Consider the following 27,413-nt stretch of genomic DNA (forward strand, 5'->3'; position numbering starts at 1 on the left):
GTGATCACACCCTATAGAAAGAGTAAAACAATTGTCTTTTGTCAAAGAAAAGGAAATACCCACTGATCAGTTAATAGTAATGATTCAGAAAGTCTTTCTATGGCAGTTAATATAACTATCTCTGGAAAATTAATTTAAAATTTTCAAATGACAGGTAATTGAGCCTGATTTTGTGGGCTTTGTTAGGATGACTTGTAGTTAAGAGGGGAAAAGCTCACTTTGGCAGAAGAATGGGATCTGAGGGACATGCTATATGGTTTTAACTTTTCTAAGATTATACATTCATGTATGCATTTGAGAAATATTTATTGAGTGGCTACTACATGCTGGGCCCTGGAGATACCAAGTCAATGTCCTTTGTCTAGTGGAGCTTACATTCTAGTGGGGGGAAATTGGCGATAAATACAGACAAGATTATTTCAGACAGTGGTATGTGTGATGAAGAAAATAAAACGGGGGTTGGGGTGGGGTGGGAGATTACCTTAGCTAGGGGTCTGGGAAGCCTCAGAGGAAGGGACATTTGAGCTGACAACCAAAGGAACCAGCTTTGAGAAGGTCTAGGAGAGGGGTGTTCTGGGCAGAGGGAGGAATCGCCAAGTTCAAGCGCACCGACCTGGGAAGATAAAGAAGGCAGGTGTGGCTGGAGCAAAGGGAGTCCAGGCTAGGTGATGGAGATGAGGGCTTGGGGGAAGAAGAGGGTCAGATCCTGTGGCGTTCTGCTGGCCATGGTAAGAAGTTTGGATTTTACTGGGAAAGAGTGGAAGAAACGCGAGGATTTAAAGTGGGCTACAGGAGATTTTCATCCCGTGTCAGAGCTGACTGTAGATACTGTGTGGAGGATTTGCAGAGGCAAACGTGCCCAGCGGGGCGACAGTGCCGGCGTCCGACCCCGCTGTCTGGTCTGCACGGGGGACAGCCAGCCGCAAACACACGATGCGGTGTAATTCCGTCGGTATGAAATGTCCTGAATAGTCAGATCTGCGACACGAAATTGTTCGGGGTTGCCCGGAGCTGGGGACTGACGGCGCTGAGCAGGTAGAATCCTGTTCCGGTTGATGGAAATATCCTAAAAGTGGATCGTGATGACGGCTGCACAACCACTCTGTAACTTTACTAAAAATCACAAAATTGTATATCCTGGACGAGTGAACTTTATGGCACAAACTCAATAAAATACATTTTCAAAAGGTCTAAAGAGCTGAGCGAGCGGTTGTGTTCCGCCGGGAGCCTCAGCCGTCGTCCGCCGGGAGCCTCAGCCGTCGTCCGCCGGGTTTGTGCTGGTTGGCCCCGCCGGCGCCGTCACCGCAGCCGGCCTCAACTCCGGGCGCCCATTGGTCGGCCGGCGGGGGGTGCGGGCACACGCTGGGGGCGGAACCGGAACCGGCTGTAGCCGGGGGGCGGGGTCTCGCGCGCGCTGTGGCGGCAGCGGCTGGAGCGGGGCCGCGGTGGCAGGACCGGGGGCGGCCGCTGCAGCCCGGAGCCCCATGGTGCGCGGCGGCGGCCAGGCCGCAGGAGGAGCCCGAGGTCCCGGCCGCCCCGGCTGACCGCGCGGACCGGAGCGGCCCGGAGCCGCCGCCGCCCGTCCGGCCCCGCCGGGGCGCGGGCTGGCCCGCCATGGGGTCCCTTTTCCGGAGCGAGACCATGTGCCTGGCGCAGCTGTTCCTGCAGTCCGGCACGGCCTACGAGTGCCTCAGCGCCCTGGGCGAGAAGGGCTTGGTCCAGTTCCGAGACGTGAGTGTCGCCCGGGAGACGCGGGCCGCACCTGCCCACCCAGCGCCGCATCCCGCCTTTCGCTCGGGCCTCGCTTCCGCGGGCTCCTGGGCAGGGGCGCGCCGCTGTCCCCATTTCGCAGGCAGGGAAGCTGGGGCCGGGCTTACCGGCCCGAGCTTCCGCACAGCGGCGCCCGAGCCCCGGGTCGCCGGGCGTCTGGCCGACGGCGGCTTTGGCAGGGTTAGTTAGGAACGCTCTGTGGAGTCTTCATCAACTTAGGGGAGTGCTATCAGATGCTCCGGAGCGCCGACTCCGTGCCAGGCACTGGGCTAGCAGTGGGGAGAATGAATCTGATGAGGCCTTTTGAAAACCTTTTGGAACTTACGGGGGTGGCGGGGACAAATTTCAAGCAAGTAAATACGTAAACATAATGTTTGCTGGGAGGGTAATGAAACCGGATGATGTGATGGTAACTCGAATCGGGGTGGTCAAGGAAGGCCCCTCTGAGGAGATGACGTTTGAGCCAAGATGAGGCCTGAATGGGAAAGAGCTGGCTCTGGAAGATCTGGGGGGGACAGGGTCCGGGATGGACGGAACAGAAGGAGCTCAGAACCGAATTGGGAATGATCTCGGTGTAAGCGCCTTGAGGGGAAGGGGTTTTCGTTGGTTTTGTTCACTGAGGTATGATGTGCATACTACTGCCTAGTAGGGAATGGGAATTGCCTTCCCAACAAATAATGATAAACACTTTTTTATGTATCTGTTTACTTTTACACCACGGACTGCCCACCCTCAGGGCTAGGGCCTCTCCTGACTTGTTCACTCCTGATTCCCCAAGACTTAGCGCAGTCCCTGGCGTTTGTGGGCATTAGTAGGCATTTGTTGAATGAAGGAACAAGCCTTTATTGGGTGCTTGCTCTGTTCCAGATAGTGTTTTTAGTGCTGGCGACTCAGTGGTAAGCAAGGTGGACAAGGTCCTTATGTTCTTGCTGCTTACAGCCTGGGAGGAGACAGATAAACACACGCAGTCTGTGAACTGGAATTGTGAAGTGCTGAGAAGGGAAAGAACAAAGTGTGGAAGGGGAGTGTTAAGCAGGATCTAATACTGAATGATTGAACTGGAAGTCACTTCAGGGGAACATTTTATTTCCTCCTGAGCCTCAGCTTTGATCTCCTGGTTGTTTCCCTTCATCTCTCTGAGGGGCCCTTAATTTCAAAAGGGAACACCCCTACCCAAGATCTGATATTAGTGACCCTTGGGTTGCCTCCAAAGGGATTGCAAGGTCAGGGAGAAACTCCTGAGTGACAGCCGAGGCTGCAGGGAAGGTCTAGCTCTCTTCCTGTTTCCTGGAGTCACTTGGGCTTCAGCTCCTGGTCCCACTTACCTGGTAGGTGTTGTGACCAGCTGTGGGGAGCACCTGAAAGATTCACGAAACAGGAGAGAAACAGGCTCCCTTTTTTGTAACTGTTAGATTTGTTCCATCCTGTTAGTACTCAAGCCGAGAGACTTAACAAGGTTAAACCTTAGAAGTTTGAACAAAGGCCCTAAATCACCGCAAAGATTCACGTTTCACTGAGTGCCATTACATTAGGTTGTAGACTATACACGGGATCCTTCTAGACTGAAAACCAGTGAAAGAAAAAGAAAGCGCAGATAAAGATCTCAGCCGTGCTTGTGAGTGCGTGTGTGCATGTGTGTGCGTGTGTGTGCGTGTGTGTGTGTGTGTGTGTGTGGTTTGGGTTGACACTCAAGCAGCATGGGTGCGAGTGCAGAAAGTTTCATAGCATCTGACACTTTTTTCTTCTCTTCTCTGGAGTTCTTCACGGACTTTGCATTCACTGGCTGGGCTTACTAACATTAGTTTCTTCTGGCTTGCATAGGCTGCGTGATTTTTCCCTTTTAGTACTCCTCCTGTGGGAAAGCAGGCAGGCCCAGGGTTTCTGTAGTGACAGCCAAGGAGAAAACCTGGAAAAGAAGGTTATTCAGCTAACCTAAGCAGTGGGGCTCAGAGAAGGGCAAGTTCATCTCACTGTTGGTCTATAGTCTAAGAACAATTTCACTGTTAGCCCTTCAGTGGCTGGAGTGGGAAGATGACTGGTGTGCGTATTGGTAAAATCAGCACCAGGTAGCCTCTGCTGACTTTTCTAGGTTAAGGTTAGTCTTAAAATGAGTCTACAGTAAAATGCCCTGTAGTACCCCCGTATCTGTGGGTATGCGTTCCAAGACCCCCAGCAGATGCGCGAAACGCCGGATGGTACTGAACCCTACAGGTGTTATGTGTTTTCCTGTACATGCATACCTGTGGTAGAGTGTAATTTACAAGTTGGGCACGTAAGTGATGAACAATAGAACAACTATAACGATATACTCTAATACAAATGGATGTGAGTGTGTCTGGGAGGATATATGGGAGTACTTGTCTCTCAAGCTATCATACTGTCCTGTACTCACCCTTCTCTCGATGATGTGGGATGAGGTGAGGTTCATGATGTAGGCGCTGTTTGACCTGGTGACGTGCCAGAGGGGGGTTGTCTGCTTCCTGACCTTGGTGGATTGCAGGTGCCTGAAACTGGGGACAGGGGGCACTGCTCTGATGACCTATCATCAGACAAGAAATAGGGCGACATAGCCTCCCGAAAAAGAAAACAGAAACAAGACTTTGTAAAAGAAACCACACAACACAGAAAACCAGCTAATATCTGTGAGGCAGTGATGGTGGCGTTGGTCAAACCCAAGTATGTTTGTATCGCGGCCGCAGAAATGTGCCTCTTCATAAAGCCCCTGCCGCGTGCAGAACCCTGATGTGCACGGAGCGTTCAGCAGTGTTTGGTGGTGAAGAGCAAACCCTGAACGAAACGGGGCCGTAGTGTGGTTTGTAGACCGCTTGCAATGCATCGCTTCCTTCTCATTCTTAGTTCTGTGGACTGTGCCTGAGTCATTGCGAGTTTGAAAGTGGTTACTTGAGATTAGTTTGATCCCAGAAATGAATGCGAATGTGACAAACAGAAGTGAAATTTGAATTTTTGTATTCTTTCTGGTTAATCCTCTTAAAAAAATAGAAAAACTGAACAAGAACTGAGCCCTTGGGGTGGACGCTTCTGGGACTGGGCCGTTTCATGCTAAGCTCTTGTCTAATTGTGGTTCCTGAGAGGGCCCAGTAGGAGTGATGGGCTGGAGGAAAGGTAACATTCTTGCCTTAAATGCCTTTCAACGTGAGTGATTACTGTAGTCTTTTTTTGTTATAAAATAATATATGTCCATTTGGGGAATATGGAAAATGTAAGAATAAGATAAAAACTTCCACGATCTCATTACCTAGAAATAAACGCTCTAACTTCTGGGTTAATATTGGTCTAACATTATTTTCCTAATAATGTTTTAAAATGTACATATGTATGTATTTTCATACAATTGAAACCACACTGAAAGGAACTTTAATTTTTTCCAGACACAGATCATAAGTAATTTCCTCATTTTATTAAATGTTCTTTTGCAATTTTTTTTTGTTTTAAGGTTTGTATTAGAAGTTAAGTAGAGAGAGGAGTATATGGGAACAGTGAACTCTGGTGTACCCATAATATAAATTAATGGCCCCTCATTCCAGCCTTCCACCTCCAGACAAAATCTGTCCCTCCCTTCTCTCAGACAAGATGATCCTGGAGAAATCCCAGATGTATAATTTCTTTCATTAATATTTCAACAAGTATCTCTAAAGAGTAAGGATGCTTAAAAATTATAACCACAAAATCATTATCATACCAAAATTTTTAATGATAACTTCTTAATATAATCTAATACCTTAGTCATTTAAAACAATTTTTACTAAGGGCATAATAATCAGTTATATGACTGAACCATAATTTTTATACAACTTTATTGATCTGTATCGTAAAATTCACCCATTTCAAGTGTACAGTTCATTGATTCTTAGAAAATTTACTGAGTTATGCATCCATCACCACAGTCCAGTGTTAGAACATCATATCCCCCTAGTAAGATCCCTTGTGCTACTGTCCATCCCCATACCTGCCTCCAGCCCCAGGCAGTCACTGCTCTACTTTCTGCCTCTAGATTCGCCTTTTCTGGGCATTTCATGGAAATGGAATCACACAGTATGTGGCCTTTTGTGTCTTCTTGGAAGACACATTTGCATTGTGTTTCTGAGAGTCATCCATGGTGTCGAGCGTGTCAGGGATTTGTGCTTTATTGCTGGGTCATGTTCCGTGGTATGGATGGAGACTATCTGTTCTTAAACCAGTTTTCCATTATTAATCACTTTTTCCTCTATCCCTGAGGTTGACGTTCTTCTGGGTAGGTTTTTTGTCAGTAGCCAGTTTTTTCCTTAATTTTCTTCATGGGATATTTCTGGGCCAAACGGTATTTTTCAGGCTTTTTTGATAACAGTTGCCAAGTCACTTTCCAGAAAAGTTTTGTCGGTTTTTACTCCTATCCACTAGTGTATGAGGATGTGCTTTCCCTATTAAAATTAAAATTAAAATATTACCCTTGCCAGTAATATTGTAAAAATCACATTTACATTTAAATTTTAGAAATTTCAAAGCAAATTTTTCATCCTTTTCTCAGCTCAACCAGAATGTAAGTTCCTTCCAAAGAAAATTTGTTGGTGAGGTGAAGAGGTGTGAAGAATTAGAACGAATATTAGGTAAGTTTTATTTTATTTTGTTTCGTTTTGTTATTTTTGGGGGGATAAGGTTAGTTTAGTAACGGATTTTTATATAAGCAAACCTTGTTCACTTTAGAAAAATTAGAAAAGGAAAAAAGAACTCACCGTTCCTTATTTTTTACTATTCATCTATAAAAGTAAGGATTCCCCTACATAACGATCAGGTTATTTTGTTGTCAGCTCTGTTTCTTTCTCTGGTACTTCCTGCAACTTCTTCTCAAAGTCAATAAACAGATGGACCCAGCATCATTTTTAATGACTGCCTAGTATTTCATGAAATTAATGTGCTATAATTTATTTAGCCAAACCCTTGTAGTTTATCATAACTTAAAAACATTATATACATGTTAACATATTACTTAAAATTATCTCAAAGAACAAGAAAGGTAGGAAATGCAGATAGATTGGCTTTGTTCGTGAAGGTTTTAGATCAGTGTTCTCTAGTAGTTAAAGGCTACTTGCTTTATCTGTAAAATCTTTAACATCTTTAGCCTGTGCTAGTCAGCATTATCATTTCAAGCCTGGAAGTTCTGACCAAAATAGGGGAGAGGGGGGTTGATCTCAGACAACTGACTGAAGTACAAAACGTAGGATGAATGGAAAAACATGGGGATGAGAGCTATGGAGGGGCCAGAATGTGACTTCTGGAATGATTTCTAATAGCTAGTATTTATTGTGGATTTTACATTTTTTAGTTGGAGATATTTAAGTTAAAAAAAACCCTTTTAATCATCTAGTCCTTTGCATATTGTTTGAGGTCCTAATTACTTGTGGGGATCATGTGCGAAAGAGTGACATCAGATTCCTGTCTTTGTAACGTAGTGAGTCACTGGACGGGTCTTGCATTAGAAATGAGGTTTTTAAAGGCAGTGACAACCCTTAAGGCATGTACAGGACTTCCTGTAGCTTAAACTGTTTCAAAAAGCTTACAGACTTAAAAAAAAAAAGAAGGATCTCCCAAGTAAATGACATTTAATTGGTGAAATGATTTGTATCCTATTTCCAAAAACCTCTTTAACCCTGTGCCTCCTTTGCTATCCTCTTGCTACAACATCCTCACTTTTCTTTGTCTTTCTTTTTTAATAAAATAACTAGTAACATTTCTCCAAAATGTTGTATCTAGTAATGACTTTACCATTCATTGTGAGTTTTATCCTGAGGACAAGGATGCTTTGTGGCATTGAAAACATAAACTAAAGAAATTCAGTTAATTTTGCCTGGCTCATTACCAGTTTTATGAATCTGGGTTTGTACGTGAGATCTGGTTGTTGCAAGTCAGAACAGCCCGGCTGACTGGGAGGGTTCAGGAGAGCCTGGCTCTGTGCCCTGTGTCTCTCAGGACTCCACTGGCTGATAGAGGTTGTGCTTTTCTTGATGGAAACTTCTTTCCTCCTAAGGGCATCTGCAGGGTAGTCACGCCGTCTCTGGTGGAGATGGTCTATCATTGGGTTGTTCCTGCACTTGCAAGTGTGTCCTTAACCTGCTTCATCTAGGTTCTTTCGGGTTTTAGAAATAAAGAAACCTTGGGGAATTTCAGGAAGTGTTTATCACGTTATTGTGTATTTGGTCATTGCATGCTGATCTCGCTAGGTGCAGATCTTTGGAAACGAGGTTGCAAAAGGCCTTTTCTAAATCGATTGGAACAAGCAAGACTTTTGTGCATTCAGACATTAGTTTTTAGGCGACCCAGGAATCGTTGGGATGGAAAACGTTCTGACGGAAATGTCTTAGAGTTTTTGCGTCTAATTTGTTTACCTTTTATTCCCACAGCGTATTTGGTGCAGGAAATTAATAGAGCCGACATTCCCCTTCCTGAGGGAGAGACCAGTCCTCCTGCACCGCCTCTTAAACAAGTCCTAGAAATGCAGGTAACTTGTTTCTGACGAAGCTGTCACTGAGCTCAGATGCTGCTTGTTTACTTACTTTATGTTGGCTAGGGCTTGTCGGGTTTTCGTCTCAAAACCATGCAGTGAAGATTGAACAACGCTATGGTTAGCCTTCAGTAATAGATTATCTGCAGTGTAAGATGCATGCTCCCTTTCCGGTTGGTGGTGAACTGGGGCTAATGAAAATCAGGTTGAGAAATCTGGTGCTTAGTCGTGTAGTGTTTCTGAACCTTCTTTCCGGGCTTATCCGTGCCTTCGCATGCCTCTCCTGGTGCAAGTGAGGGAGGCTGCAGGCCAACGCCCTTTGCATTCTCCCAAACTCACCGGCCTCCCGTCTGATCCTCAGAAGCTAGTGGAAAGGCGATAGGGTGTTGCAGGTGGGCACTGAGCACAACTCCTTGTCCCCGAGTTCAGCGTCTTGGGTGTTGGGGATACGGCGTCCCCCCTGCGAGAACCGTGGCTTGTCTTGTTCCTTAGCGCCCCTGTGAATTACCCACTGAGGTTTGGGTCTGATCCTTGGGTAGTTCATCACACTGGGAAATAGACTAGAGCTCCCGAACACTGAACAATCAGCATTGTGTAGCCAGCACCATTCCGTGGCTGGCCGCTCTGCGCGTTTATCTGGGAGGAAGTCACTTAACATTTGGTGTGTGAGCGGACTTAAGAGAGAGTTGTGCCATCAGAAGAGTAGAACGCAGTCATCTGGTTTGGCCTGTTTGGGTTGGTTGTGATGTAATGACGACTTCAGTGATTCCTGAGTGTTTATAGTTTTATAAGGTGGAGCACAAGTAATGTGTCAAGGGATTTGTTTGCATACAAGTTTTCATGGAGTGAGTGTCGTGATTTACACATCTCTCTTTCTGCTGTGTGAATACTTTATCGTTAAAGATGCTTGCTGTGTAACTGCTTATTCAAGAAGACTTGTCCTCAAGGATTCTTCGGCCCAATTAATTGTATAAGTGCGACTGTAAGCAGACTCTTAAGCTAGAGGCTTGAGGTATATATGCTTAGCAAAGATTACCTAAATTATTTTCTGTGTTGCAAATAAAAGGAAATGTAGCCTTGAAAGAGGAAGACTCTTTGATGTGTGACAGTGGAGAAGCAGGTGAAGGGGAGCTCTAAGCAGTGCGGAGCGGAGATGAGGCTAGGGCAGCCTAGGGTGCCTCGACTCACCATCTGGAGTGGCTCCGTCCTGTGTGGCGGGAGCCGCATAGGAGTTCCCTGAATCAATAGGAAACATAATGACGGTCCTTGAAAATCTCTGGGTGTTTCCACATCCCTATCAGGCTGTCAGATTCTGGCTGTGAAACCCTCCCTGGTCTTTAGTGTACTATAAAAAAATTTTGAGAACTCTCCTCGGAATGGACCTGTCCTCTTGAGTAACCGCCCTTTCGTTTTAGGAGCAGCTGCAGAAGCTGGAGGTTGAGCTGAGAGAAGTCACCAAGAATAAGGAGAAGCTGAGGAAGAACTTGCTTGAACTGATTGAGTACACTCACATGCTCAGAGTGACAAAAACCTTCGTTAAACGGAACGTGGAGGTACTGACTGCCCACTCGAGGAAACGCATTTCTTTTGTAAAACTCTTGCTCCCGTAAGGTTTCTGGTTTGGTTATCAGTTATCAAAGAGGTGCGTTTTGATCTTAGCTTTATTTTCAGTCGGGTTATATGACATTAAACAAAGCGGTAAGCCTTTTCCTGCATTGGTTGGTTTTAGCAATAACAATACTTCCTATTTGTAAAATGCTTTAGTTTGTAGTTGAAAAATACCTTTTTATGATCATGAGAAAAGAAGTGGGAAAGATGAGTTTGAACTCTAAGATTTAGGGTTCTCCCCCCCCCCCCCCCACCAAATTGCTAGGAGTAAAGGATTTTACAAACTTCTCTGGTTTGTAAGAGTAGAGTCTGTGTAAAACTCCTCCCTCAGCTGGGTACGGAGGGGAGAAGGCCATCCCGTTGGAGCTGTTTCATTGGTGGTGGCGTCTGACTGAGCACCCTGTGTCCGAGTGAGGCAGTGACATAGATTAGGACCCTACCTCCAGTAACTGACTTCAAGTAGCTTATAAATAAGGGACAGGGAAGCGGTCTTTTTAACTTACCAGAGCTGTGTTCCACGTCTGAGTTATCTTGGGGTGCCGGCACCCACGTCTGGCACTCAGGATGCTCTGTAAACTTGTTCGGAAACGTGACTTGGGAAATAAAGTGTCACTTGTAATGAGACACACTTGGTTTCATATTTCTTTGTAGTTTGAACCCACTTATGAAGAATTCCCTCCCTTAGAGAATGATTCCTTGTTGGACTACAGCTGTATGCAGAGGCTGGGAGCAAAACTGGGGTAGGTGACAACCACTGGGGGGCTGAGCGTCACACTGTCCTTGTCGTCAGTGCAGGGATGAATGCTACCATTTGAAAGCCTGTGATGGAATGAAAGAAAGTGAATATCTGTTTGAGAAAACACTGTACTTCTCTATTTGCTGAGTGGAGTTATTCAGCTGTATTGACTTTTTAGCTAAATACCATGGGAATTTCTTCTTTTGGTATAATGAGCTGGAAAGAAGGAACATCTATGCCATTCAGTGTTATTCCAATAAGCCTAAAATGATTGCTCAGTGAAGTGTCAAGTCCTGTTTTGTTTGGTGGAAACATAGGGGCTAAACTGAGTTGGTTAATTTACTAACTGTATTGTAAGGATCTTTTTCTGCTATTAATCCTTTCTGTTTACTTGAACCAATGGTAACTTGTTTCCTCATGTGATTTGTGATTTCTTTTTATTATGAACATCTGTTCCTCTGTTCCTGGTCTGTAGGAATCCAAGGATAATTTGGTTTGAGGATGTATTCCTTCAGAGAGAATTTGTTTTTACATTTGTCAGATACCGGGGAGCATTCTGCCAACCTGGAATCATTTTACATTAATTTCTTAGCTTGGGATTTTTTGTTTTTCTGTTTTTGTTTTTTTTTTTTTGGATTATGCAAGTAATATGAATTTAAGCCACAAACCTGAGTGAATTCTTTTTTTTTTTTTTAAAGATTTTATTTATTTATTTGACAGAGATAGAGACAGCCAGCGAGAGAGGGAACACAAGAACGGGGAGTGAGAGAGGAAGAAGCAGGCTCATAGCAGAGGAGCCTGTTGTGGCGCCCGATCCCTTAACACCGGGACCACGCCCTGAGCCAACGGCAGACGCTCAACTGCTGTGCCACCCAGGCGCCCCCAACCTGAGTGAATTCTGACCTGTGGTTATAAATTCTCAAGGCAGGGGTGCCTGGGTGGCTCAGTCGGTTATGTGTCTGCCTTTGACTCAGGTCATGATCCCAGGGTCCTGGGATCGAGGCCCAAGTTGGGCTCCCTGCTTAGCGGGGAGTCTGCTTCTTCCTCTCCCTCTGCCCCTCACCCAGTAATGCTCTCTCCCTCTCCCTCTCTCAAATAAATAAAAAATCTTTAAAAAATAAATAAGTAAATTCTCAAGGAGGACTTTTCCTCTTCTATCTAGAACCAAAACTGAAATAAATAAGTTTATTTGAGGGCTTCTTTGTAAGGTGGACTTTTTTTCTAGTCCACCCATTCACTAAGGGTGTAGCTCTTTGGGGGTGGGGGTGGGAGTCCCAATCTTGGGGGAATTAGGAGAGATTCAGTTTCATCTTCTCACCTTATGGAGACCTAGTACCTGTCTCCTGTCTCCCATGCTGACCTTGAAACTCAAGGCTTTAAGATACTGGGTCAGTGGAATATATCAAGGTAGCTATGAGATCCTGGTTTATTTTTGGATTCCAAGAATTTCTCTTAATTATAGGCTCAGTTATGTATTTGAAAGGATGTTCCAAAAATAAATTTTTTTTAAATATTTATTTATCTCAGAGAGAGAGAGGGAGAGCATGTGCATGTGTGAGGAGGGGGAGGGGCAGAAGGAGAGAGAACCTTCAAGCAGACTCCCCACTGAGTGTAGAACCCGACATGGGGCTGGATCCCACAACACCGAGATCACTGCCTGAGCCAAAACCAAGAGTCGGATGCTCAACCGACAGCCACCCAGGCAACCCCCCAACATTTTTTATCCAGCATTTTAGATATTTTGCAGCTGGAGGGCTTTCAGGATATCTTCACCTTTTTGCCAGAAATGAAAGTGTTCATTTCTCCTTTTAACACAATCAGATAATTCATTGCTTTCAATTGACTACAGCTTGTCTTTATTGTCTCATAGATTTGTATCTGGCCTAATTAACCAAGGAAAAGTTGAAGCATTTGAGAAAATGCTGTGGAGGGTCTGCAAAGGGTACACCATTGTGACCTATGCAGAGCTGGATGAGCCCCTCGAGGACCCTGAAACAGTGAGTCAATGTCACCATCACCTTTGAACAATGACAGACTGATAGCTGAGTTGGAGGCGCGATGCACAGGGAGCCACTTGAGAGTGAGTTGTTCACCTGAGGCCTTATCCTGCTCGAGGACATTTGGGTGTAGCTCTCACAGCGAAGGGCTCTCTCCTGATTGCAGCCTGGAAATGAAGGTAGACACGTCGCTACCCTCCAAGCCTCAGACCCCATCCAGGTTTCACCAGTTGTCCGGTACCGCCTTTTATAGCAAAGGTCTAGTTTAGAATCCCAGTTTGGATCTCATTGTCACCTCTCTTTGGTCTCCTTCATTCTGGGACAATTTCTCAGTCTGCCCTTGACTTTCATGACCTTGACATTTGAAAATTCTTACAGATCAGTTGTTTTGGTAGAATGTCCCTGCATTTAGGGTTGTCTGATCTTTTCTCATGAGTAGATTCAGGTCGTGGGTCTTTGGCAGAAGTGATGTTCCGTTCTCCTCACTGCATCCTGTTGAGTGCACGATTCAGTTCATGCCATTTCTGGTAATGTTTGCTTTGATCACTTGGTTGAGGTGGTGATGGTTAGGCTTCTCCAGTGTGAAGTCATTCTTTTCCTTTGTAATTAGTACGTGTTTTGGGGGAAGCACTTTGAAACTATAACTATGTCATTCCTCATCAGATTTCCTTCCTTCCTTCCTTCTCCCTTCCCTTCCTTCTTCCCTCCCTCCCTTCCTTTCGAAAGTGTGAGCAGCGGGAGTAGAGGTGGGGAGGGAGAGAATCTTTAAGCAGACTCAGCTGAGAGTGCAGGGCTCGATCCCACGACTCTGAGATCATGACCTGAGCCAAAATCAAGAGTCAGCTGCTCAACCTACTGAGCCCCCCAGGCGCCCCTCATCAGATTTTCAGTTCACTATTTCCTCTTTGATTCAATGAGTTCTACTCTGTTACTGTAATTATATTGATATTCAGGATCTCTAGGTTTGGCCCGTTGGAGTCCACACAAGCTGGCTTTTCTGTCCTTTTACATGCTGCCGTCATTTTCCATGCACTGCTTTGCTTGCTTGCACAACAAGATGTCCAGATTCATGTTGTAATTTCCCTCACCCGGCTCTGGCATCAGCCTCTTCTCTAGGAGCCTGGTTCTGTTTAGTGGAGAATGGTATTTAGAAGCCAAAGTATGGTCTCTGGGGTGCCCGTTGTTCTCGGAGGTGTCGCTGTTCCCCGGCTCTGTCACCAGACAGCTCCGGGACACACACACACACACACACGCACACAACCTTATTTCTGTGCCTATGCGTATATATTGAAAACTGTGAGTCCGTGTCCAGTTCCAAGCTAGTACCGTAGAAGTCAGTCTCGGTTTCTCCATTTCTGTTTTTGTAACTTTTTTTCTTTGGTGATGAGAAACTTGGCTCCTGTTGTTAATATTTTTACTTATTTTTCATCCTCTTGGGTGTAACCAGTCTCCCATCAGTCTCCCACCTTTGCCGCCCCCTTGTCTCCCTGTGTGGAGCCCCAGGTTCCCCATTTGGGGTGGGCCCCTGGTGTGGTTACCCTCCTCACCCCACCCAGGCTGCTCCTCTGCAGGGGTGCTCTCCTCACCTTGCTTGAACTCTGACTTTGCCCAGGGCCACCATTGGTCTTCCCCTTCTTCTGGGTTCATCCCTGCCCATACACTTAAGGCTTTGGGACTGAGTTATTCAGGAATAGAGGCAGAGGGACAGGAGAGAGAAAGCCATAATCACCTTTTTAAATCTGCGATTTTTTTTTTTTTTAGACTTTACCATAAAAATAACTATATTGCTCTAAATGAGGATGAACTGATCTGTTAAAGGTAGAAAAGGAACTTAGGCTTTTTAATTTTGAGGAAAGGGTTTATGTGTGTTTTTTTTTTTTCTTTTTTCTAAACTTGCCTCAGGAATTTTGGCTGCAAGATGAATATATATCCCATAGTAGTTTTGACACATAAAGAGGAGGTTGGCTGTGAAATGGATTTTCGTAAGGTTTATCCTGAATGAGCCACGTAAGTTTAATCTAGTGAAAATCTAATCAGTCAAGCTGTTCATTAACCATACACCTGTAATATTTTCTACTCTTTAGTGGCTCCTGTAACTGCCAGGAGCCCATCTGTTATTTGTCTTTCAGCTGTGAACTTTATGACCTCTGTATGTAAAGCTGAAGATAGAAATGGTTCTGCGGTAGCTTTTACCTCACTATTCTTCTGAGCTTTTTCTTTATTGAGAAAACCTATCAGTCATTCTTATGCAGAGCATTTGCTCAAGCTAAAAACTTTTTTGTATATATTTCTAAGCTCTTTTGTGCCAAGTTTTTACCAAATATGTGAAAGGGCATTAAATGTCTATGAAGAAATACAGAGAACTGGATGGGAGGGATGTATCATCCTGAGAATAAAACTCCCCCAAAGTTACGAAGGAAACGTACGCTTGTGGTTGAAAATTGGGAACAGTATCAAAAGCATGGACGAGAAAATCAGTCCCCTGCGATTCTGTTCAGGGAGAGCCACTGTTGAAGTTTCGGTGTGTGTTCTAATGCTTGTTCTGGAGAAGATACGGCTATTTGATTTGGCCACGGTACTCAGGTTCTAGGATTTGTTTATTGTGTCAGGTTTAGGGCCTTTTGAGTTCACCATCTGATCCCTTAGCATCATTACAGACGCCAGAGTGTATTTCTAGCTGTTTCCCCCTTGTCGGTCTCGTTTCTAGGTGCTGACTACTCTGTGTCGAAGCTGGACTCAGGCGATTTCACTTGGTTTTATGATTTGTATTTTATGTTGCGTGTTGTCCCTGTTCCATTTTATACCCAAGGTGTTTGTGTTCCTTGGCACAGTACTGTTTTTAAAATTGTTAATGGAATCTTTGAGGTCAGGTTTGCTATAAATTCCATTTCTTTCTTCCCCCCAGTTTAGTTTCTTCAGTAACTTATTTTGAAACTTTTCAGTTTATAGAAAAGTTGCCAGAAGAGAACAGAGACTTGTGTCCCTTCACCCAGATTTCCCAGTCATTCCACGTTGCCACATTTGCTCCGTCCGCTGCGTGCTCTCTCTGTGACTCTGTCCCCATTTTCACTAGGCTCTTTGCACGCCTGTGAGAGGAAGCCGTAGATGTGGCTCCGTCACCCCTGAGTTACTCCGGTGTGTGTGCCCCCGGCAAGGATGCTCTTACACAACCACCAAGAGCCCCTCCCCCCCCATGAGAGAAAGCAGCATGGGCGCAGCACTTTTGTTTGATCCAAACCTGCTGTTCCCATCTCCCAGCAGTTCTCCTTCCTTCCTTCCTGGTCCAGCTCCCTCCCTGGGCCTGTAGTGGCTCTGGAACAGGCGTCCCATCCTGTAGGCCGAGCCCCTCTCTCTGGGCCATTTGATATTTCTTCGTGACCAGACGCGGGCCACACCTTCTCGGTGGGAACCCCTTAGAAGTGTCTCTCTGTCCACCTCAGCACCTTCCACCAGGCCACATGTGATGTCCACCTGGTCATGTTGGGGTCTGCCAGGTTTCTCCACCTTCACGTCACCACCATGTTGCCCTTTGTGATGGATTTGTAATTTCCCAGTTGTGCTGGTGTCCCGTTCCTCACCAACCTGCCTGCCAGCCTTAGCGTCCATGGACGACTCTCCTGAATCTGTCACCTCGGTCATAGTTGCCATGCGGTCCTCATTCCTTCTGTACATGTTAGCGATTGCTCGGAAGGCAGGCTTCCCCCTCTCACATCCATGGACTTGTGGATTTCCATTGTATTTAATGACTTGTAATCTACTATGATCCTTATTTATTTGGATGCCCAAATTGTCCCTGATTTGGCTGCTGAGGGTCCCTTCACGCGTGTTCCTGTGTCGTTTGGCCTGTTGTCAGCATCCACCGAGCATTCCTTTACTTCCTGCCACCGTAAGATGCGCCAGTTTCATCGTGTGCTTTCCCAGCCTCAGCCTGGAATCAGCCACTTCTCTGAGGCCCATGGAGAGGTCGGTGTTTACAAACATCTGGGTGTTCGAGTGTTCATCGTGTCCCGGAGTGTCGCTGCCCCTGGCCCTCTGAGCAGTCGGAGTGTGTGTGTACACACACGTGCACGTGCACACATGCACGCACACAGCTGTAACCACCTCTGTGGCTACCTGTGCTTAGAGATTATAAAACCATGTGCTCAAACTGTAACTTAAAATTCTGATCAGTTGTTTCTAGACTGAACCTTTTTCCGTGTGTTTTCAGTCTCTTTTCTGACAGTGAGAAATCTGGCTCCCCTTATCCTCAATACATTTCATGAATTGCGAAGTTTACTTATTTATTCAGTGTGACTGATCTCCCAACCACATAGGCCATCTCCTCCACCCCCCGCTGCCCTGTGTCCTCGCCTTGAGGACCCACCTGCCTGTGCTTCGCTGAGGCTCCCGACCTGTTCCCCATCTTTTGTGGCCCGGGGCTCGATTCTTGGACTGTGTCTCTCCTCTCTCTGCCCTTAGGGATCCTATATAATTTCACAGCTTTAAATACTACCTCCCAAATGTTTATCTCTAGCTTGGATCTCTCCCCACATAAACAGACTTTTCTATTTAACTGGCTACTATAGGTCTTCTTCTAAATCCCTGGAAGACATTTCCATCCGATGCCTAAAGCTGGACTCTTGGTCTTTCCTTCCAAACCTGCCCTGCCAGGCTTGCCCATCTCGGTAAGTGGCAGCTCTGTCCTTCTGACTGCAAGGCCCCAAACCTTGGGGGGTCCTCCTGACTCTTCTCTTTTCCCTCAGACCTCACGTTTAATCCTGCAGCAGGGTGGTTGCCCGTGTCTTTTAAATAGGAAGAGACTCTGGTCTCTCTCGTCACCCCCACGGCCACCACCTTGCTCTAGGAGATAAGCATCACCCCTCCCTTCTGCAGGAGCCTCTGTTCTCAGTTCCTGCTCCGGCCGCTGCTGTCGTGCTCTCTCCTCCCAGCACCTAGAACCATCCCTATTAGACTCCAGTCAGATCGCGTCACTCCCCCACTTAGAACCTGCCAGTGGCTTCCTGTCTCAAATGGGAAAATGCCCAGAGCCTTCCAGTGTCACCTCTTGTGGCCTTGTCACGTGTCTGCCCTGTCCACACCCCTTCAGCGCGCTGGCCTTCTTGCTTTCCCTGAACCTGCTTCTCCGCGAGCTCTTCTGCGCCTCGGAAGGCCCTTCCCGCCGTGGCCACATGGCTCCCCCCCCTCCTTCACCCCTTTGAGTTCTGATGTCCCCTTCTCAGGGAGGCCTTCTCTGTCAACCTATTTAAAATCACAGCCCCTAGTCCCCGCCCCCTTCACCTCCTCCGGCTCTGTTTCCTTTGGAGCACTTATCACTTCTCCCCATGCGGTGGACTGTGTGTTTTCTTTGCGTCTCTTGCTGCCAACTTGGATACATCCCCACCCTTCCCAGGTCAGGCATTTTTGTCTCTTTTTGTTCAGTTCTGTGTTCCTAGCGCCTAGAACAGGGCCTGGCAAATAGGCCAAAACCTACTCAGTTTTATTTGTAGAATATTTCTCAGTATTTATGGTAATTCTGTAGGGTCTCCATGAACACTTGAATTAATGATACAGAACCACTGTCCTAGGGGAAATACGGGGTTAGGTTTTCGCAAGCCTCCGCTCACCTTTTTGTCCACCGATCAATAATAACCTTGTTTTATGTTTGTTTCTATTTAATATGGATTATTGATTCATTAACACTGAACTCTGCCAGCAGCGCTATGACTCACGCCTGAAGGAAGCTTACCTGACCCACGCATTTTCTGTGTAAGGCACATCACTGCCTCCTTGGGGCCAGGAACACTAGCTGGCACTTCAGCATTATGCCCGAGGACCATTTTAAATAGTGAAACTACCAACAAAGAGCACAAAAGTGAGGAAAACATGACCAAACCATGACAAGGCCCGTTGTTTACAGTCTGAGATGGAGCTGGAAGGCAGAGAACCGCCCTGTGTGACCTGAGCTGGAGTAGGCACATCCGGGGACTCAGACTTTGGGCTGCTCCGCATGTCTGTAAATGACCCCACGCCACTGCCAGACCTATGTCAGGGTGATGAACACGCTGTGGCCGGGATGGGTGAGGTGCAGTCCCGGAGCCTGCGGGGCCTGCTGCGGAAGTGAGGGGCTGACTTGCGACAGAGTTCGAGCTGCCAGAGTTCTCAGAGTTCTGGACGCAGGAGTAACAGTGATCCTGCTTTATTCTTCTAGGGAGAAGTCATAAAATGGTATGTGTTTTTAATATCCTTTTGGGGAGAGCAGATTGGCCACAAGGTTAAGAAGATCTGTGATTGGTAAGAACAAGAAACATTTCATTTCATCTATTCGCTTATACTCAGTGGCCTCTAGTTTTCCCTAAATAACCCTCTGTGTTTGAGGGGAAATGCAGTGGGTGCAGAGATTGCTGTGTTTGGTTGTGTGTCTTTGCTGTAAAACCACGTTCTCAAATGTTTCATCAGTCATCTCTCTTGCTACGTTCTCCTTAAGACGCTTTAGAAGCAGAGACCATTTTTAATAACATTCTCAGGTTTTATTTTCTCCCTGGGAATCACAGCTTAAGAATACTTGGAGAAGGAATCAAATTTTAACATTTTGTGCCTCCCTGTTGCGCTGAGCTCCACGGAGGCCTGTCTGTCCTCATGGAGCATCTGGTTCATCTTTGGCCAAACAACATTCGGCAGGTTTCTGTGTGCGCCGAGAGGGAGGAGGCCTGGATCTAGAGCCTGGCTTCGCCACCCACTCACTGGGCGAGCTGGGCAAGCCAGCACGGTGAGCCACCACGTCCAGGCTCCCTCCCGGTCCGCAGAGTGGCCGCTCCCTCCCTCACTGGGCTTCAGGACTGAGGCGACACAGGCGAGGAGCTGCGAGCGGCAGCTGCCAGTACGTGCTGAGGGGTGTCGCGCTGAGACTCTCACTGTGACGTACTCGTCAGCAGTGGAAGAATAAGCAAAAGCCAAACAAAACGTTTGGTCTGCAAAGAATGCCCTCTGTGTTCAGATGGCCTTGTTTCTTGTGGGGGCTCGGGTATTTCCTTTGGAAAGTGTTTCCTAGAGGCTGAGTCTCAGGCACTGGTGGTATGGAAAGCAGTGTCAGGTGTTACCTGGACAAGCCTGCTCCTATGAATATATATATTTATTTTAATGTACGGTAGAGAAACTATAACCAGCGTACAAACTCATGATTTCATAGATATTGTTGCTTGGGATAGAGTAAGTAATTTTAATAGTCAGAACTTAAAATGTTACGTATGGCATAAAAATGTCAAGGTGGACGGGAGATTGCAGGAGGGAGGTACAGACTCTGCTCCCCATGTGTTGGGGTGCCGTGCAGCCCCCACGAAGATGGGCCCTGGGAGGTGAGGGAGAGGTTTACTGTGCCAAAGACAGTTGCTAGAAAACCAGAGCAGGGTTTTTTTCCCCCTCCCTTTATTTTCTCTTTCTTTTAAAGGTAGTTACTGTTGTGTGTGCTTTGCTTTTGTGTTTCATACTTGTTTAATGATTCCCAGCCCAAGGATGGTGGTGAATTTCAGGAAGTAGGAATTGGGAGCGAGCTCCGGGAATGATGGAGGGCATGGAACCAAGAGAGAGTTTGCTACATTTGTTGACTCCTGTAGACATTTGTTGAGTGTCTCTGTGCGAGGCCTCACTCTCACTGCGGGCCAGTGTGTGTCTGCACCTTTTTCTCCCAGAGGGCTGCTTTTATTCCATCTTGGAGGGAGACGTGCCCACGCGGTACACTGAACTTAGTTCTGGTGTTTGGCGTAGCGTCTTCTGGTCCCGATGGACGTGCGACTGTTGAATTCTGTCTTCTAGTTACCACTGCCATGTTTACCCCTACCCAAATACTGCTGAGGAGCGGAAGGAGATTCAGGAGGGATTAAATACCCGAATTCAAGATCTTTACACTGTGAGTAAACGAGTAACGGTTGCCTCCTTATCTGAGACGTGTAAAACATTTACAAATCCATTTACTTTCTTGTTTAATATGGAGAATTTTGGTTGTGGACAACTCAGGATGTTTTAGGGAGATTGGCCCGTCACTTACCTCGCTCCTCTTCGGGCAAATTTTATTGTAGCAGCCTGTTAGAAACCTAGGTGTTGATGGGACTTCAGAGAAGATTCTCTGGTCATCACAGGAGACAAGCCATCTATTTAAAGTGGCGGCTGTTGTGCCTTCGCTACTTTAATGAGTGTTTCTGCTGTGAGAGCTCTTGCTGGCAAGAGGTGGACTCCGACCCACTTAAGCAAGAGGGGTTTCAGGCCACATGTGATGGGGTGGAGTCGTTGGCTCTCAGGGTTGACAGGGAGCTGAGCTGAGGCTGGGAATGGCAAGAAAGGGGAGCTCCATGGGCCCAGCCAGGCCACTGTGCTGCCACCCAGATGGTGACATCCGACCATTTCCTGTCCCCTTGGGGTGGCGTCCTGGAGGGGAGCTCCCCAGAGAGAGCATCAGGTCAGCCGGCTTAGGGTGCCGCCTGCTTCCCGGTGGTACTGGGGGTCGAGAAGAGAAGGAGTGAACCGCTCTCTTATCTGCCCCCAGGAGGGGCAGGTGCCCGGTAGACAAAAACTGAAAAGTGCCCACAGTGTTGGAAGCCCGTGTTTGTTCCCACCCAGGTGCTTCACAAAACCGAGGATTATTTACGGCAAGTGCTGTGTAAAGCCGCCGAATCCGTCTACAGCCACGTCATCCAGGTGAAGAAGATGAAAGCCATTTACCACATGCTGAACATGTGCAGCTTCGACGTGACCAACAAGTGCCTCATCGCCGAAGTCTGGTGTCCCGAGGCCGACCTGCATGACCTGCGCCGGGCGCTCGAGCAGGGGTCGGTAAGGCCCCGGTCGGGACGCAGCGGAGGGCCTGGGGCTGCCCTGGGGAAGCCAGAGAAGCTGACTGAGCCGGAGAAAGAAAGCGGGAATGTCCTCGAGCAGCGAGAGGGCCGAGCTGGCTGGCCTCTCGATCGAGGCTCGGGGGAGCGGGCCATCCGAGCTGCGCGTGTGCGCGTGCGCGTGCGCGTGCCTTTTTCATTTGCTCTTTGAGTAGGGGATAGAGTCTCGTGCTGAAAAGTAAAACGTGCATGTGCGTATATATATATATAGAAAGTAAAAGACACAGCGGAGTGGCTTCCTCCTACCCTGTTGCCTCCGAGACACCTGTTGCTTCCTGTTAGGTCTTTGAGTTTCTTAATCGTAGGTAAGCACGGAGGAATGGATACTTTCCTTCATGAAAGGTTGCATGCAGTTCATTCATGCTGTTCTTTTCACTTACTGAAGCCCTACTTGTTATAACTATTCAATGTTCCATGGTGTGGACGTACCACGGCTCGTTGCGCTGGCTGCCTGCTCGTTTCGGTGGCCTGTGGTGATGCGAATACCACCTGGCCCATCTGCGGGACAGAGTCCCGGACACAGGGTTGCTGTGTCCGTGTGATGGATGGTACCAGCTGCTGCACTTCTCTTACTTTGAGTGAGGTTGAAAATCTTTTCCATTGAGGAGCCATTTGAATTTTCCTTTTTTTGTGAGCTTGTGTTCCTGTGCTTTGCCCTTTTTCTGCTGGGTTATTGATCTTTTTCTTACTAGTTTCTGTTGGCTCTTTGTGATACGAGCAAAAATATTTAACCCGGTTTGTCAGTCATCTTTTTTTTTTTTTAAAGGTTTTATTTATTTATTTGAGAGAGAGAGAATGAGAGGGGAAGAGAGCATGAGAAGGGGGAGGGTCAGAGGGTCAGACTCCCCACTGAGCAAGGAGCCCTGAGCCAAAGGCAGTCACTTAACCAACTGTGACACCCAGGCACCCCGTCAACTCATCTTTTGATGTTTCTGTTTGTTGGCTTGTTTCGGTTGTGCGGAAGTTTCTTGTGAAATACAGTTGAACTTATCAGTTTGCTCTTGCTGAACTTTGAAGACCATGCTTTTCCCTCCGCCAGGGCTACAGGCTCAGGTGCCCCTGTTCCTGTGAGGGTGTTTTCTACATCAAAACTCGATTCTTAATTGGAAATAACAGGCTTAGGTATTTCAAGTGACAGTTAAGGAAACAAGTTTTCTTTTTTTAAATTAAATTAAATTGAATTTTTTTTTTTTAAGTAATCTCCACACCCAACATGGGGCTTGAACTCACAACCCTGAGATCGAGAGTTGCCTGCTCTACTGACTGAGCCAGCCAGGCGCCCCAGGAAACAAGTTTTCATATGGGTCTCTTTTGTTGTTGTTGTTACTAGTCACCTTGTTTCGTTATGTCATTCTTTGATGGCATAAATGGACTTCTAGTATTCTTGGAAGAGGGCTGGCTTTTGTAGGCATAACCAGCCAACCACAACATTTCCTAGTGTTGCTGAAAACCAGCTGATCCCCCTGCCTCACAAGGACCTGTGGGTTGGCCGATGTCTCGATGCCTTTGTGCTGCCAGTGAGATGGGGTTTGGTGGGGACACGCAGCAGTACCGGCGAGCAGAGCTCCTGGCCAGCGGCACCGCGGACCGCCGGCTTGATGCCAGCGACTCTTGTCGGTCTGACTGTCCGACACGTGTTCTCCAGGAGTCCTCCGCAGGGCCCATGGGAGCAGCACTCCCTGAGTCCTCACGTATTGATAATAGTATGTCTCCAGCCTTTGTAATCGGAAGTTTGTTTTTTGGAAATAAAATCCTTGGCTCGTGTTTTTGAAATTTTTGTTTTTGTTTTCCGTGGGTATCCTAAACATGTGAAGCCATCTTGTTCTGGCATGGTGTTGGTAACAACAAGCCTGATGATCGAACTTTCCTTACAAGTCTTGTACCTTTTTTTTTTTTTGCCTATGTGCTCAAGAATTTTTTTTTCTTTTGGAGACCAATAATTTTATTAGAATATGTCTTGATATGGCCATTCTCGGTTGGTATTCTCAGATATATAGTGTGTCCTTTAAATACATAGTTTTATTTTTTAATTAAAGTTTTTTAAAATTTGAACTCAATTACTTAACATAAAATGTATTACTAGTTTCACTCTGAGGTCAGTGATTCTTTTAATATATAGCTTTAAAAAAAAGTTTCCAAAGAATTCTCCTAAATTATGCTTTTTAGTATTTCTTCTCTTCTGTTGCTCTGGTTTCCTCCTTCAGGACCTGCTCTTAGTTTCAGTTGAACCTTCTTTGTTTATCTTCAGTGTTTGTCACTTTTCTTGAGTCCTTTTTTTTAAAGATTTTTTTTAAATTTATTTATTCGACAGAGATAGAGACAGCCAGCGAGAGAGGGAACACAAGCAGGGGGAGTGGGAGAGGAAGAAGCAGGCTTCCAGCGGAGGAGCCTGATGTGGGGCTCGATCCCATAACGCCGGGATCACGCCCTGAGCCAAAGGCAGACGCTTAACCTCTGTGCCACCCAGGCGCCCCTTCTTGAGTCCTTTTTATTCTTTACTTCTGTTTGATGTTTTAAAAATTTCCGTTCTATTTCTCTTATGGCTTAATTACTAGGAAGGTTTCTTTACCTTGGGAGGTCTTTCTAGTTTTGTCTCATTGCTGAATATTTTTTCTTTTATTTCTAATTCCTTTTTGAGTTCTGTTATCTCGTTTCTGACTCTTTCTAATTCTGCTTTGGGTGCTCTTTCATATCATGTATTATTTTCGTAATTTTTTTTGCTCATTTTGAAATAAGTTAAATTTTCGTCTGTTTTGTGGCCATGTGCTTCTGGCGTGTTTTCATTGTCCACAGGGATGTTGTTCTGCTCAGTCTTTTTTTACTATTACTTTATATAAGGTTTGACCTCCATTCTTCTTTTGATCACCTCAAAATGTAATTAGTTTTCTGAAAACATGTTTAAATAAGGAAATTCTGTGTTAGACATAATATATATTCACATGTATATGTATGAATATATATTTAAGATACTGAAGGGGTCCATACATTACACATAATGTAAGTACATCATCTATTTATATATTAGTTTTACAGAACATGTTTAAGGTACTCAAGGGATTTTTATTTTTTTATTATTTTTATTTTTTTAAAGATTATTTATTTATTTATTTGACAGAGAGAGAGAGGGAGTACAAGTAGGGGGAGCGGCAGGCAGAGGGAGAGGGAGAAGCAGGCTCCCGCCGAGCAGGGAGCCCAACGTGGGGCTCGATCCCAGGACCCTGAGATCACGACCTGAGCCGAAGGCAGACACTTTACCAACTGAGCCACCCAAGCGCCCCATCAAGGGACTTTTAAAAGAGGACAGATTCAGGATCACTTTCCTAACTTCACAGAATTTTGTGTCTTTAATACTTTTGAGCAGGGATCAAAAATGTGTTAGCTCCTGGACCTGAGGCTTCCTCTTTCCCTCTTTTACCTGGACCTTCTCTTTCCTTATCTCTTTTGTTCCTGTCCTGCTCAGTTTCGATTTCATTCCTGGGTCTCTCATCAGTGGAGGGCTCCTGTGGCAGGGGGGCAGGGTGGGCGCCCCCGCTGGTCTGTTCCGCGAGTTCAAGAGGGCTGGACTGCTGTGGCCCCGCAGACCTCACTTCCCGTGGACCCCTTGCACTCACACCCATACTGGACAGAACTCTTCCCAGTTCCAGCTGCTTTTCTTGGGTCGGCTTACTGTGCTTTCCTGGGAATGCTTTTGACTCTTTTGGGATGTTTCTTCCTTGGGTCTCTCAAACGCCACATTGCTTCCCTGGCTTCCTCTGGTGTGGAAGCCCTTACCATGCAGGTCTTGTCACGTTGAGTGGTTTGTCCCCACCCATTTGCATTTTGTGGCTTTTGGGGACATGGTTTTGTGAGAAATGTTGTCTGTGGGATTTTGGTTTTGCTCTCTGGTTGCCCTGTCTGCTCTTGGGATTCAGGGAGGTTTAAAACTATACGTCCGCTTGGAATATTCCCAGAATCCCCTTACCTTCAAGTATCTTAAGAAATAGAATTTGACTGGAAAATCGACTTTTCTGGTAATAACCTGTTTTACTTTATTTATTTAATAAGGTTTTCCCTCCCATTTTAAATAAATACATTTCTGAAGAATCTTTCTGAAGGAAAAAGCTATATATACAATTTTGCTGTGCTAATGTGGACATTTTGATTTATTCTCATCTATTTTTTGGTTTTATTAGCTCATATTGTAGTTGTCTCAAGATTCTTCTTTAATGTTTTTAAGAGATAAAAAATTAAATTTCAGGGGCGCCTGGGTGGCTCAGTCGTTAAGCGTCTGCCTTCGGCTCAGGGTGTGATCCCGGTGTTCTGGGATCAAGCCCCACATTGGGCTCCTCCGCTATAAGCCTGCTTCTTCCTCTCCCACTCCCCCTGCTTGTGTTCCCTCTCTCGCTGGCTATCTATCTCTGTCAAATAAATAAAAATAAAATCTTTAAAAAAAAAGATTAAATTTCAGTTTTATGTTAGTGATTCTGACACTGCCTTATATACATATCTCTGTCATTCCCAGCCCTGCTGTCTACTTTCCCGCCCTCGTAGCCTGGCTACACACTTCCTTCTGGAAGACCACGCCCCCCAAGTGCTGCCCCCCCCAAGTCTTCTCTGACTCCTGCGGCCACTCCGGCTGCCCTCGAACCCCCGGGTGGTGGTTCACACGTCCTCACGGGCCACGCAGAGCCTCGCCATAGCAGGGAGCCAGTGTTTGTTGAATGAACTCTTGGATGGTAATTTTTTTTTTCTTTCTTTTTATGTGAAAGAGAGAGAGCGGTGCTACGATCCCCTCATTTATGAACACAATCCCAACAAAAGAAACACCCCCAACTCTAATCCGCACCAACAAGTTCACCGAGGGGTTTCAGAACATCGTGGACGCCTACGGAGTTGGGAGCTACAGAGAAGTGAACCCAGGTCGGAAGTCCGAGTTTGTAAATCCCCCTGTCCTGTCTGATTGCTGCTGCGTCTCCCTGCAAGGATGTAGTGGGCGCTCGGGAAAGCAGGCTCACGGCTCCTCTTGTGTCGTTTTGCTTAGTGTAGAGCACTCATTGTAACTTGTCTGTTCTTTTTCGGGAATTCTGGAGACGGTTGCGTGTTTGAATTAACTAGAATTTTCTGCCTCTGGTGAGTCAAGTCTCTTGCTCTCCCTGCAGCTCTCTTCACCATCATCACTTTCCCCTTTTTGTTCGCCGTGATGTTCGGAGACTTCGGGCATGGCTTTGTGATGTTCTTATTTGCCCTCTTGCTGGTGTTAAATGAAAACCATCCCAGACTAAATCAGTCACAGGAGGTAAGAGCACAGACACTCCAGCTCGTTACACCTGGTTGGGTGATTAGTAGTCATTATCTCCTTTTTGACCACACAAGTGACCTTTCTTAAACGTTGGTCTTTGGCAGTAAGGGGCCCTGACTGATCTGTACGGGGTGTGGGCCTGTGGCCTCTGTGTCATGTCGGCCCTCGGAGAAGCCCCCCGGGGGGAGTGGTTCAGAGCGGGCGCAGACAGAGCTGGGGCCCCTTCCTGCATTTTCGCGGCGGTTCTCCTCTGCTCACTGCGCTTGGCTTTTCACAGATCATGCGCATGTTTTTCAATGGCCGATACATCCTCTTGCTGATGGGGCTGTTCTCCGTGTACACGGGCCTCATCTACAACGACTGCTTTTCAAAGTCGGTCAACCTGTTTGGCTCCGGGTGGAACGTGTCCGCCATGTACAGCTCCAGTCACGCTCCGGCGGAGCACAGGAAGATGGTGCTTTGGAAGTAAGTGTGTGTCACCCAGCGGGGTTTTCGGCGGGCAGAGCGTTTTCTCCGCGACTCCTCCGTCCTCCTGTCCGTAAGCCTGCTCACTCCGCTCTCTGTTACAGTGACACCATCGTCAGGCACAGCAGGGTTTTGCAGTTGGACCCAAGTGTTCCTGGAGTGTTCCAAGGCCCTTATCCTCTTGGCATCGATCCCGTGAGTG

The 27,413-nt window shown here is 46.5% G+C and overlaps 1 protein-coding gene across 2 annotated transcripts in view; it reads left to right on the forward strand.

Moving 5' to 3' along the window:
- Positions 1-1,419: 1,419 nt before the first annotated feature.
- ATP6V0A2 (ATPase H+ transporting V0 subunit a2) overlaps positions 1,420-27,413 on the forward strand; it is a 40,522-nt gene continuing 14,528 nt past the window's right edge. Inside the window, exons 1-13 of one of the 2 annotated variants that reach the window (XM_026514722.4) lie at positions 1,422-1,731; positions 6,296-6,374; positions 8,166-8,263; positions 9,682-9,819; positions 10,526-10,614; positions 12,481-12,607; positions 18,795-18,877; positions 20,396-20,489; positions 21,197-21,409; positions 26,217-26,367; positions 26,607-26,743; positions 27,024-27,211; positions 27,316-27,406. In XM_026514722.4, coding sequence (XP_026370507.1) covers positions 1,615-1,731; positions 6,296-6,374; positions 8,166-8,263; positions 9,682-9,819; positions 10,526-10,614; positions 12,481-12,607; positions 18,795-18,877; positions 20,396-20,489; positions 21,197-21,409; positions 26,217-26,367; positions 26,607-26,743; positions 27,024-27,211; positions 27,316-27,406 — 1,605 coding nt within the window. In that variant the 5' untranslated portion in view covers positions 1,422-1,614. Of the gene's footprint in view, positions 1,732-6,295; positions 6,375-8,165; positions 8,264-9,681; positions 9,820-10,525; positions 10,615-12,480; positions 12,608-18,794; positions 18,878-20,395; positions 20,490-21,196; positions 21,410-26,216; positions 26,368-26,606; positions 26,744-27,023; positions 27,212-27,315; positions 27,407-27,413 lie in introns of both variants that reach the window. The other variant, XM_057305909.1, reaches the window with a different exon arrangement.

This window comes from Ursus arctos, unplaced genomic scaffold (assembly GCF_023065955.2).
Source record: "Ursus arctos isolate Adak ecotype North America unplaced genomic scaffold, UrsArc2.0 scaffold_34, whole genome shotgun sequence".
NCBI lineage: Eukaryota > Metazoa > Chordata > Mammalia > Carnivora > Ursidae > Ursus > Ursus arctos.